General features: G+C 43.9%; 1 protein-coding gene across 1 annotated transcript in view; it reads left to right on the top strand.

Annotated features, from left to right (window-relative positions):
- AK5 (adenylate kinase 5) overlaps positions 1-13,712 on the top strand; it is a 239,905-nt gene that overhangs the window by 201,782 nt on the left and 24,411 nt on the right. Inside the window, exons 11-12 of the mRNA XM_045547719.1 lie at positions 7,638-7,801; positions 9,963-10,079. Coding sequence (XP_045403675.1) covers positions 7,638-7,801; positions 9,963-10,079 — 281 coding nt within the window. The remainder of the gene's footprint in view (positions 1-7,637; positions 7,802-9,962; positions 10,080-13,712) is intronic.

Raw genomic sequence — 13,712 nt, 5'->3', positions numbered from 1 at the left:
CCAAAATTAGAAACTTTTTGAGCACTGACATGATGCTCAAAGGACACACTCATTGGAGCATTTTGGATTTTGGATTTTCAGATTAGGGATGCTCAGTTGGTAAGTATAATGCAAATATTCCAAAATTTTAGAAAATTCAAAATCTGAAACACTTCTGGTCCCAAGAATTTCAGACAAAGAAACTCAACTTGTCTGTTTTGTTTTATCACACATCTGTCCTTCTATTCATCCGAAGTATGTCTTTTTTGCTTACATGTTTTAAAGTACATTGAGATATCTGTACACTTTCCCAGGAGAATTTTTTAAAACTATAAATTCCTAGGCCTCAGCCCAGAGATTTAGAGATGTATTAATTCAGGAATGTTCTCAAGCAGCTTTCCAGCTTCACTCTGGTAACCGTGCCGATGGAGCCCCTATTATCTGGGACATTGCCAGTCTCATGGAAAAGAAACCTGGCAAACTACTTACTGGCTGTAAAAACTTCTGCCTAAAAGTGGTACACGTCCACCTCTGCCCACATTTCATTGACCGAGGCAAGCACTTGGAACTCTTAAATTCAAAAAGATGGGGACGAATAATCCTTCCACAGCTCTACGGAAGAAAAGCTGAAAAATCTAGGAAGAGTAATCCAATCCAACACAGGAAACCACTCATCTAATCCATCCTCATCAATTTACAGACAGAGAGGCTGGTACCCAAAGAGGCAAAGTGACTCTCCCACAGTCACTCAGCTAGTTTAAAGCGGGAGTGATCTAGAACCTGGGTCTCCTAATTGCCTTCCTTGCCAGGTCCAGGGCTGCTGCTCTGAAGCTCACAGGTAGTTCACCATTCACTCAATTATCAAGTACCTGCTGTATACCAGGCAGTGATAAATAAGGCACAGTCCCTGCTATCAAGAAGTTCCCAGTCCCATTTAAGGTTTCTCTGTATAACCTTCAGCTGACCCTGGCATATTTCAATATGTTTGCCCAATTACCTGAAGCAGTCAGTGCCTTTAAGAACTAATAGAGATGTTGTCTTTGAGGATAAAAATCTATTTTTCATAATTGTTTCAGTAAGAGAGAGTCAGTTCCTAGCAGCAGCCTGCGGAAGCCCAGCGTGGTGATGCACTGACCCCAGACGCAGAATGTCTGATGTGACTCACGCGCCCAGACCGGCTAATATGCTCCTGGGGCACAGTCAGTCCATGATGACAGCATCGTAGCTCTTCCGAAATAATCCAAAAGGAGTTATTGGTCATAAAAACTGAACCCAACATTGGGACCCAATTTCATTTAGAGAGAAAGAAATATTTCAAGAAGCAGAAATATGATATATTTTTTAAACAAATCTGAAGATTATCTAGAAATAGGATAGTCTGATTTGCAAAAGATATTTGATACCTTCACAAGTTATAACTGTGAAGACTATCCGTCTTTGAAGATGTTAAAATAGTACCACAGTGTGAAAATATTGTGTCTAGTCTTTGTAAAATCATGGAATGGCAGAGCTAAAAGGACTTTTGAGCATCACCAGCGCTAGCTCCCTCATTTTACGGGTAACAATCATGACACTTCTTGAGTGTTTCCCTTTGCCAGTTACTGATCCAAGCAGTTGACGTGCATTGCCTCATTTTGTCCTCACAACCAACAGGCGTTATGACCATTTCCATTTTGTAATTGAAGAGGTTGAAGCTCAAAGCAGATAAGGGACTTGATCAAAGTCATCTAACCAGACGGAGAAAGGTCTGAGATGTGAACCTGGAACTCAAGGCCTTTGGTCCCATGTTTCTTTTACGTGAAAGGGAGTAGAGTTGTTACCTTTGTGGGGCCACAGGGCTCTAATTAACAACTGTCTGTGGGACTCTGCTGGGTTCTGTGGGGACGCTAATGTGAATTCTGCTCTCTCTGAGCTTCAGGCTGGCAAAGGAAGGGAGAGAGTGTGAGCAAACTGTCAGGGGAAGACAGAATTTGAAGATGTCTGTCAGTGGGGTTAAATGCCCCTAAAGAGTCAAAGATATTAAAGACTAGAAACAATATTGCCAATTATGCAATCACTGTTGAATTTTAAAACATCAACTTGACAGAGTTATGAGTGTAAGAGTTTCCAAGAGAATAGGGAGTCAATAAATGAGGAGGAAATGGAAACAGGCAGTCTTAGGCTACTGAAAAAAAAAGAAAAAGAATATAAGGATAACCAGAGGATGCAGACAATGGTGGAAATATTTTCACTTGCATTGTCACCCTGATTAGAGTGCAGCAGCAGCATCATAGCTCACAGCAACCTCAAACTCCTTGGCCTCAAGCCCTCCTCCTGCCTCAGCCTCCTGAGTAGTTAGGACTACAGGTGCGCACCACCATGCCTAGCTAATTTTTCCATTTTTTATAGAGATGGAGTCTCACTATGTCACTCAGGCTGCTCTGGAACTCCTGGTCTCAAGCAATCCTCCTGCCTTGACCTCCCAAAGTGCTAGGATTACAGGCGTGAGCCACCACACCTGACCTGATATATCTTAAGTACCAGCAAGTGATCTGGACATCTCTAAGTGATGGCGAGTCCCCAGACTCATTGATGGCTTTCAATTATGTTTGATTCAAACCTCGATGCGCCGGATGATGTAACTCAGGAAGAGCTAGAGAGCTGGGTAACCTCCGCTGTAAATAGCTTTTACCAAGAACCAATTTTTTGACAGAGAGATGGGGCATGAGAAATTTTCAGTGAGATTCAGGAGCAGGAGATAGATTCCAGAGACTCTTTCAAACGTAGACTTGATTGAGCTTGGCAACTGGCCAGGTGTGGAGATGGGGAGGAAGGAGAACCACAAGTGGCATGAGCAGACAGTTGGCTATTATTTCCCCCCATTTTGCAGATGAGGAAACAAAGATTCAGAGAAATTAAAAGACTGGTCCAGAACCACATGACCAGTAAATGGCACAGCAGTCTTTGTCGTCAGATCATCTGCCCTGTGCCCTTCATGACACATCACATTCCTCCACTCCCGCCATTCTCTGCAGAACCCTTTCATGCTCCAAGTCACAGTACTGCAGGGACCAGGGCCAGCTTATGCCTTTTTCCCCATGTTTCCCCTGCCAAGAGCGATTACCTTCCCCTGCCTGGGTGGGGGTGGTGTTTGCAGGCCACGCTCATGGAACCTATAGCACTGCTGCCGTGGCGGTTCACCCACCCATGGTCCCCACTAGACTGTGACTCCTCTGATGGAAAAGACCCAGTTCCGGGTCCTTTTATTCCCAGTGCTTAGGACACTGTCAGACCCATACTACCTGCCCAATAGATGTTTTCCAAATGAAGAGCTGTATTAACTAGGCCTGATGTTTCATTCCAGGTTGCATCCTGCAGTGGCAACAAAAGTCATTAGAACCAGCTCTGTGCTGCCGTTACTATGGAAAACACAAGTGTAATCAGAACTTAAGTACAGGCATTTGTTTGTATTTGGGATCCAGCTAATTATCTACCTGCCATCTTTATTTGGGCTTTCTTACTGAGTCCAGAATGTGCTGCAAGGCACCAAGCTTTGCCATTTCATTCTTTTTTTCCTGAGGCCAAGTACCTGCAACAGTTGCTTAAGAGACAGGCCCTTCTGTTGGAGAGCCCAGAGGATGAACGTAGGAGGTGCCTCACAGGGGAGGATTGCTCCCATAAATGAAAGGCAGACTGGAAGAGGTGACCCATGTGGGCATGCCGAGGTGATGCAGAGTTAATTTCCACCTGAAAAGGACACCAGGTACCGAAGAGCACACAGACGTCGGCTCCCTGGGTCACAGTTCCCCTGCCGTCCCTTCTCCCTTCCTCCTGCGGCAGCGCTGTGGGGACCTGTGGGTATCCGGAGCTATATAAGTGGGTGTTCACAGTATCGGCAGTTTTCACAATATAGCATCTTTGGCCTCAGAGGGAAAATTTTGTAAACTACATTTGAGCTTGAGAAAAAAGATTTTTTTTTTGAAGTATTGACAGAGCCCACTAAAATGGCATCTCATATCCCAGACTCTCTTTGTGACTCACACCACGTGGTATCGGGTATGGGTTTTTTCGGGGGGTTTGAGCCTTAAGCCAGCAGGATGACAGTCAATGTGACAGCTCCTGTCTGCCATCAGTCATCTTGTCACCAGAGAACACAGCCCACTCATTATTCTGAGATGTGGTTGTGGTGCCTCAAAAGATTTTTTTCTGTGTAACAAATTATCCTGGAGGGATATCAAGATCCCATTGTTTTTTATTTAAAAGTCCTAAGTTAAGACCTCAAAGACATGTCAGGGACAGTAAATGAAAATTCATGTTTCCAGCAGCAGTTTCTGCACTTTCACTGCAGTGATAAAAATCACTTTGTTCTTCAGTTTGGAGCCAAGGGAAGAATCAAGCCATTGTGTAGATTACTTAAAATTCCACAGTGCCTGCAACATTTGGCCGAAGAATGCTAAGAATTTGCAGCTGTGGCTCCCACGAAAGGGTTCTAACTGGGGCAGCGGCTGCTGTTTAACACACAGCTGTTGTTAATTTGAGCTGAAGATTTTTTAATTGCCTTTGTGTCGAGATTTATTAAATAACATTTTAGGAGAACAAAAACTATAATAGTCATATTAGTAGGATGCTGAAGGAAGAAAATAATTGGAACACAGCATTTTTTGCCTTGTAAGCCAAGTCTGAAAATATCTTTTCCACGTGACTGGCTCCCAGCCATCCCAGGAAAAGAGTTTCTAGGTAAATCCAGCCACAGAAGCCCTGGTGGCCTCTGCAGGAGCTCAGTCACTGGCTCCCCTTAGTCTTTTATCTGGAAGCACTTCTTCCCAGTGGCCTTCTCCTGTTCCCACACTCTCTGTTCCTGTTATGTCAGGAGACAGGAGCCATCGTGCTTAAAGCAAACATAGCATTCGCTGGCAACTGGCATTATGTTTTGCGAGCCTCTCTAATTGCTGTTTTCCCATTACACCTGGCCCATCCACGACAAAACTGTGAAGGGTCTGACCCCTCCCCGTTTGGCTTAGAGAAGCTGTATGGATCAGCAGAAGATAGAAAATGCAGACCTTTCCTGGATTTTCTGCCAAGGCAAAGAAGGGAGAATGAGAGGCCCTTCTAAAGACGGACAACTATTGATGTTGTTCCTTAAGAGGGAAGACAGCAACTGCACAAAGAAAGGAGTTCTGAGTATGAAGAAATGCAAACCAGGAAAATTACAGAATAAGTTGTAAATTCTCATTACTGTACTTCTAATAAAATTTCAATCATGCTTTGCATTTTAATATCAAATATTCCCTTTTAACAGGAAAACTTGGATCCGTCAGGCATTTCTGGAGCACTTGCTATGTGCAAGGTGCGGTTTGAGGTGCTGAGGGCACCAGACAAGCCTCCAGGGCAGACGCGGAGACCCAGTGTGGGGCAGAGCGCACCGCGTGCTGCTGCGACAGAGCTGAGGGCGAGAGGTCCAGTTCCTGCCAGAAGGGGGAAGCATCTGCCCTGGGCCTAAGGGATGAGGAGGCACTGGATAGTTAGAAAAGAGGATGAATGGGTAAAGAAAATGTGCTGGAAAATGGAAAATTATCCAGCCATAAAAAGAAGGAAAACCTGCCATTTGCAACGATGAACCTGGAGGATGTATGCTAATTGAAATAAGCCGGACACAGAAAGATGAATACTGCATGATCCCACTTATGTGTGGAATCTAAAAAAGTCTAAATCATAGAAGCAGAGAATAGAACGGTGGTTGCTGGGGGGAGCGGGGGAAGAGGGAGATGTTAGTCAAAGGGAACAAACTTTCAGTTGTAAGATGAATGTGTTCTAGAGACCTAATGTGCAGCATGGTGACTATAGTTAACAGTACTGTATTGTATATTTGAATTAGCTAAGAGAATAGATGTTAAATGTCCTCACCACAAAAAAAAGGTAACTGTGAGGTGTCGGATATGTTAACTAACTTGATTGTGGTAATTATTTCACAATATATATATCTCAAATCTTCATGCTTTACACCTTAAATTGTACAGTTTAAATTGTACACCTTAAATTGACTACAGTTTTGTTAGTCATACCTCAATAAAGCTGGGGCAGGGGAAGAACGAAAAGAGGAGGAAGGAAGGGCCTTTCAAGCTCAGGACAGGGAAGAGCACAGGCGTGGTGGTCTAGAACAGTCTGTGGTGTTGAGGGAACTGCACGTAGTGGGCATGACAGTGATGGGGGAGGGTAGAAATAAAGGCGTTGGAGAATTATTAACAAAATGGGACTAGATTCTGGAGAGTTGAAATTCCACTGTAAGGAGTTTGGATTTTAGTCTAGGGGGCATGGGAAGCCACCAAATGCTGTGCAGCTGGGGAGTGACATGTCTTTCAGGCACGTCCCCCTGCTGGCAGGTGTGTTGGACTCCAAGGCCTCACCCGTTCTCATATGCAGAGGTGGAGTGATTGCCACACGCCAGGCAGAGAGCGTGAGGACGTGAACTGTGGCCAGGTAACTCTGGCCGCAGTGAGGGAGGGAGAAGGGAATACCTCTGAGGGTCAGAGCCTGGATTTCAAACCCTAAACTTGCTACTTACTAGCTATGCAGCCTAAAGCAATGGAGTCGGCTTCTCTGTGCCTCTGCCTCCCATCTGTAAAATGGGGATTATAACAGTGCCTGCCTCTTAAGTTCTTTTAAATTAATATTCATAAAGTGCTTAGAACAGTGACTGGTGCAGTAAGCACTTGGCAAAGGTTAGCTTTTGTTATTTGCAGATGTAAAATCCTATGACTTAGTAACTGCTTGAACTTGGAAGGCAAGTCAAAAATGTTATAGTCATCAAAGGCAGAATACAGTTAATAATCATGGCTAGGGAAAAAACAAAACAGAAAAATCATATTGAGAGACATTCTACAAAATAACCATCTAGAATCTTCAAAAATATCAAGGAAATCCAGAGGAACAGTTCCATGCTGAAGGAGACCAGAAGGACGTGACAACTAAAGGCCACGTGTGATTCTGAACTTGATCCATTGGCCTTTAAAAGACATTATTGAGTCAAATGAGACAGTTCAATTGAAATGTGAATGGGGATCTGAGGATACAGTTATGAAGGAGGACGTGCTTGTTTCCTTGATTGTAGGAAATGACACTAAAATGTTCTAGAGTGATGAGACTTGAGATTAGCAACTTGCTCTCAAATGTTTCAGAAAGTTCTCTGTAGTCTACTCACAACCCTTTTGTAAGTCTGTGACTATTTGAAAATAAAACAATTTCTTTTTTAAATTAACAGCTAGCATGTGTTGAGCACTCACTAAGTACCAGGCACTCATGAGCAGGGTCAGTTCCCAGGAAACTTCTCTGACTCACATCTCTAAGGCAAAGGGAGAAATGTGCTCCCGTAGCAGCCGGGCTATTAGACCCTTGTAACTGCTTGTAACCAGTAGTTACAAGTGGTCTGCAAAAAGTAACTGTCTCTTCTTTGTCTAAACCGCTCCCCTTGGATCATAAGTTTCCCATTCTCATTTGTATCCAGCCCTCCCAGCACAGCTGCCAGTAGGCGGAAGTTATGGTGCATCCTAAGTGCTCAGTACATGCTTGGTGAATGACGCACTGAGGTTTGCTCTCTGTGGTGACTACAGTCGAAAATGAGGCCAGTCAAAAATGAGGCACCAGAATTGGGATGCATGTCTGACACATGACTTCTTTTCAAGGTGGTCCCGGCTCTGGCAAAGGCACACAATGTGAGAAGCTGGCGGAAAGATATGGATTTACACATCTCTCGACTGGTGAGCTGCTGCGTAATGAGCTGGCATCAGAATCTGAAAGAAGCAAATTGATCAGAGACGTCATGGAACGTGGAGACCTGGTACCCTCAGTAAGCAACGCGACCTGCCCCACACACCTGCCTTCCCTGTCTGGGGAGAGCTGTGGGCCTGTGGTAATGAGTCTGAGCTGCTGGAACAAAGGAACCCAACGGGACTAGAGCTGTGTTTTATTTCTCTCCTACGCGACAGTCCAGAGGCAGGCAGGGCTACAGCACACAGCCATCTGCCCGACCAAGTTGTGCGGCCCAGCTCCCTTCTTCTGTCTTGTTGCTCTGGCAGCCCCTAAAGTGTCAGCCTATTTCACATTTCCCGCCAAATTCATCCCCACTTTAGAGTTTAAAAATCTTGAAGATAGTGGTGAGTGTGGTGCAGTAGAGCCTAGAATTAGAAACCCCCAGAAAATAGAAAATAATGTTTTGGTCTGCTTCTGGGAGGTATGATAGCATTTTCTTGAAATTTGGTATCTTCCATATGTAATATAAGCAAAGAATATCCTTGTTTAATATCTTTTTTTTTTTCAAGTTACCATCCATCTCTGAGAATCTGGATGCCAGGGGTATAAAAAAATATTCATTCCTGCCGCACCAGGTCCTCTGCTAGGCTCTGTAATTAGGGCTTGCACAATACAATCCCTATTCGCTTACAGAGCTTTCTACGTCCTCTCTAGCCAGCTGCCTGGAAGCTGGAACAGTCCTCGTGAGAGGAAAACAGACCGTTGCCATCGCCTCTTCACTGGCCTCCCTGCGCCCACTCCTTTCCCCCTGCAGCCTCCTCTTTTCACAGTAGCCAAAGTGATTTCTTTAAACGTTTACCAAATTGCATTATTCCTTCCCTCTGAAGGTTCCAATGGTTCCCCACTGCACTTAGCATGAAATCCAGAGTCCTTCCCATGGTCCTGGCCTCCAGCTTCCTCTTCAGGGTTATCTCCCACCACTCACACCTCATTCTGTCCCACCCAGCCACTGGCCTCCTCACTGTTCCTGCCTCAGGGCCTTTGCACTTGCTATTTCCTCAGTCTGAGTCCTCTTCCTTCATATAATCACATAGTTTTCTCTTTTACTTCATCCAGATCTCCACTTAAATGGCACACTTTACCAGAAAGGCCTTCCCTGAACCACCCTATCTAAAATAGCACCCCCAGCATTCAGGATCTCTTTGCCCGGCTTTAATTTTGTGCCCATCAGTTATCTCCAGCTGACTCTTAATATATCTATTTGTTCGTCTATTGTCTGTCTTCCTTGTTAGAATATAAACTTAATGAGGAGTTAATTCATGATTTTCCAGGCATAGGTTCTGACCATGTTTGTGATGGCTGCATTCCCTAAACCCTTGCCAAAAGCCAGGAAGCCAGAGAACCGGGAATTCCTCCATTTTAGCAGCTGATTGCATTTTTCCTACACCCATTCCCAAATCTCCATGTGTCCCTCTTCCCTTATTTTCCATAAGCACTTGTTAAATCAAAATTTTTTAACAGAGAAAGCATGTTGCTAGAAAATGCTACTGAAAGTCTTCCAAAGTCAATCGATATCACGTTTTAGAAAATATTTACTGGAAAAGTAAACATCTACTGAAAGTCTTCCAAAGTCAATGGATATTAAATTTTAGAAAATATTTACTGGAAAAAAATTAACAGTGAAATACATTTTGTTTTGTCTAGTTTTAAACTGCCATTATGCCTAATTCTTGGAGTGCTACCATAGGAAATATGGCTGTCATATTTCATCTAACCTAAGGTGTCATTATTTTAAGACACCTCAGTAAAATATAACTGCTAAGAATACACCAGGATGGGGGAGGGGATGGGTGCATACCTATGTGATGAGTGCGATGACACTGTCTAAGGAATGGACACGCTTGAAGCTCAGACTCAGGGGGATGGGGGGGCATGGGCAAATATATAACCTGAATTTTTGTACCCCCATAATGAGCTGAAATAAAAATTAAAATATGTATAGAAGAAAAAAAAAAAAAAAAGAAAAACCACTAACAGTTAAACCATGACCCAGCACTGCTTGTAAGATACCTGACAATTTCATAGACATTAACATATGGGGGGCGGGGGAGGTGAGATGAAATATGGCATATTGCCGTCTGCTGTTAATCTTATCTGGACCTTCCTCCCTCCCTCAGTGGGGTGACTGAAGGAGACCTGTGGTACTTCTCTTGTGCTGTGGAAGCGTTCAGGTCCTGACCCCTCTCCCTCTGCTCCAGGGCATCGTTCTGGAGCTCCTGGAGGAGGCCATGGTGGCCAGGCTCAGCGGCGCCCAGGGCTTCCTGATTGACGGCTATCCTCGGGAAGTGAGGCAAGGGGAGGAGTTCGGACGCAGGGTGAGCTGTTGTTATGGGGATCGTTCCAGAAGGAAAACAGGGGACATCATTGAAGTTGGGGGTTAAATTCAAAGGCTATCCGTTTGCCCACTACATTAATCAAAGCTTTTCATTACAAGTGGCAGAAACTCAAACAAGCAAAAAAATGGGGGGTGGGGGTGGAGGTAGAGGGGTGGATTTATTGACTTACTAAAGCATCCAGTGGAGGTTCAGACTTGTTTGAATCTAGGTATTCAAATTTATTCATCACTTGTTTGATTCTCTTTATCTCTTGAATTTTACTTCCATTGTGTTGGCCTCATTTTCTTCCTGATCCAGGCTTATATGCTGCCATCTAAGGTGACCTCACAGAAGCATGTTTCTGTTCCCAAGTGGGTCCAGCAAAAGACCCAGGGGTTGTGCTCTGTTGTCCTGGGTTAGGTCACAGCCCCACCATCACTGAACCAATCACTGCAGCCAAGGGGAAGGGCAGGGAATATGCTGATTGGCCCAGCCTCGAGGACCAGGGGGGGTTGGGAAGGGAGGAGGGGTACAGGCACCACACCTGAACCACACGGACTGAAAGTGGGAAGGAAAATTATCCCAGGAAAAGTAGGGCTGCCCTCACAAGATAGGGGAATGGATGCTGGACAGGCAGAATGGAAACTACGCATCACTTCATCCTCCCACCATCCCAACCTCCCCAACCTCATCCTCACCTAGAGAGGAGGGTGGGTCAGCGTCACTCAGGGGAGCAGCAGGAAATAAAAACCATTGAAGCTGCCCGTGTATTGAACCTACTCGGGGCCAGATCCTGTGCTATATACACTTTACACACAGCACCTGCAATTTTACAAAGTCCATGCAAGAAGAGTACAATTGTCCCATTTATTAAACAAAGACTGACTCCAAAACCTACAAGAAATTCAAATCTTTAGAGACAGCTCTTTAAAAAAAAAAAATCAGGCAACTCCCTGAATCAGAATAGGTTCAAAGAGAGGTTCCCTTATAGAGATATCTCTTTAGACTAGTTTTGAAACATTTTCATATACATTCTTTCATTTGATATTTTTTAAATAACCTTTTTAGATATATATATTGTTCTCATGTTAAAGGTGGTGAGTTAAGCCCAGAGAGGTTTAATGACTTGCCCGCGGTCACACAGTTACTGGTAAGTGACAACTGCTAGTAGGACTAGGATTTTGGGGACCCATCTGCATCCACCTCTAGCAACGTTAATTAAGGTGAATTGTGTTGTGGGTCTCCTGGGGCTTAGTTTGACCTCCTTCTGAGCCTCTGTTTCCTCTAACTTCCTCCGAAGTTAAATATCTAAATATTTAAAAGTCAACTGCTCCCCTTCTCTACGTTTCCTATGTGAACCAGAGTCAAAGAAAAAAGTGCCCAGGGCTTGTTTGCAAGGGTGGGCCCTGGGCCGGCTCTGGCTGTCCCTTGGCTCCAGAGCCTCCATCAGCAAGGCGGGGTGGGCAGGAAGCAGTGCATTTGTGTCGCAGAGCCCTGTGGCTGTGGCAGTTCCAGGGAGTTCTTGCTGGGGGACACTCGTGGACCGGAATTCTAATGAGCTTCTTCCCATGAAACAAACCACTTCATGAGCACAAACCTCAATACAAATCAACTAGTTGTTTAAAAATGGAATTAGGGGGATTGTTCTGCTTTTTAAAATTGTGGTAAAATATGCATAACAAAATTTATCCTCTTAACCATTTTTACATGTACACTTCAATGGCATTATTGTTGTGCAACCATCACCAACATTCATCTCCAAAACTCTTTTCATCTTGCTATCCTGAAACGCTGTACCCATTAAACAACACCCCATTTCCTACTTTAGCCAACCCCTGGCAACCACTGTTCCACTCTCTGCAAAATGTCCTCAAGGTTCCTCCACGTTGTAGCATGTGTCGGAATTTCCTTCCTTTTCCAGGTTGAATAACACTCCGCTATACGTCTATATTACATTTCTTTTATCCATTCATCCATGGTAGAGACTTGGGTTGCTTCCACCTTTTGGCCATTGTGAATGATGCTGCTAGAAGCATGGGTGCACAAATATCTCTTTGAGAGCCTGCTTTCAGCTCTTTTGGGTATGTACCCATAAGTGAAATTGCTAGATCAGGTGGTAATTCTATTTTCAATTTTTTGAGGAACCACCATACTGTACATATACCTACATACTGCCAACCATTTTAGATTCCTACCAACAATTCATGAGGATTCCAGTTTCTTCTCACCAAAACTTGTTATTTTCTGAGTTTTTTTTTTTAATAGTAGCCATCCTAAAAGATATGAATGGTATCTCATTGTGGTTTGTTGTTGGTGGTGATAGAGATGGGATCTTGCTATATTGCTCAGGCTGGTCTCAAAATCCTGGCCTTGAGCAATCCTCCTGCCTCAGCCTTCCAAAGTGCTGGGATTACAGGTGAGAGCCACTATGCCTGGCCTTCTTTGTGGTTCCAATTTGCTTTTGCCTAATGATTAGTGATGTTGAGCATCTTTTCAAAAAATGTGCTTTTTAGTCAATTGTATATACCTTCTTTGGAGAAATGTCTATTCAAGTCCTTTACCCATATTTTTAATCAAGTTGTTTTTGTTGTTGAGCTGTAGGAGTTCTTTATATGTTCTGGATGTTAACTCCTTATCAAATAGACGATTTGCAGATACGTTTTCCCATTCCACATGTTGCTTTCTCACTATTTTGACCACATGCTTTGATGCACAGAAGTTTTTAATTTCGATGTAGTCCGTTTATCTATTTATACTTTTGTTGCCTGTGCTTTTAGTGTCGTGTCCAAGAAATCATTGCCAAATCAGTGTCATTTAACTTTCAACAGCATTTATTGAGGTTCGGGCTACAGGGCAGTGAGCACCCTACTAGGGGATTGCACACTTTCCTTGCCAGTGAACTTAGGGTCAGAAGAGCCCTGAGAGGGCCACCAGGAAAGTCAGGACAGGTCATGAACTTGCTGGGAAGTGCTGGAAATAGAAGTGTTTTTGTTTGTTTGTTTGTTTGTTTGTTTTGCTTTTATTGCTCTCAGAGGTAGTAGACTATTCTTTTGAAACCCTCAAATGATCAAGGATAAGATGTATAGCAAATAAATATGGGCTTCTCCCTCTCTCTCTCTCTCTTTCTTTTCTTTCTTTCTTTGTTTTGGAAGGTGGTCAACTACTGGGTGCCAACGAAAACAAAATTAAATTGTAATCCTTATTCTTCCTTTGGGACTTTTTATAAATGGGGTCTGAAGGCAAATCCCAGAACTTAGGCCTATGGGGTTCCACACGGTTTTGAGCAATGTTAGCTCTATTGGGATCCACACAAGAGCCTCCCAAGGTAACATCTTTAAAGTATGTCACACTTGTGCCCTGGAGTTGGAACATCTGGATTTTCACCTGTGCCGTATATTCGTGTGGCCCTGGGCAAGTCACTTAACTTTAGATTCCACCTCTGTAAAATGGAGATGATAATTGCTCCCAACCCTTATTTAAAGAGTTTTGTGTGGGCTGGGTGCAGTGGCTCATGCCTATAATCCCAGCACTTTGGGAAGCTGAGGCAGAAGGTTTGCTTGAGGCCATGATTTTGAGACCAGCCTGAGCAACATAGCAAGACCCTATCTCTATAAAAAAATAAAGGGTTTTGTG

Source organism: Lemur catta, chromosome 3, assembly GCF_020740605.2.
Source record: "Lemur catta isolate mLemCat1 chromosome 3, mLemCat1.pri, whole genome shotgun sequence".
NCBI classification, from domain to species: domain Eukaryota; kingdom Metazoa; phylum Chordata; class Mammalia; order Primates; family Lemuridae; genus Lemur; species Lemur catta.
The sequence above is the reverse complement of the archived record's forward strand: the minus strand, read 5'-3'. Positions and strand labels throughout refer to the sequence as shown.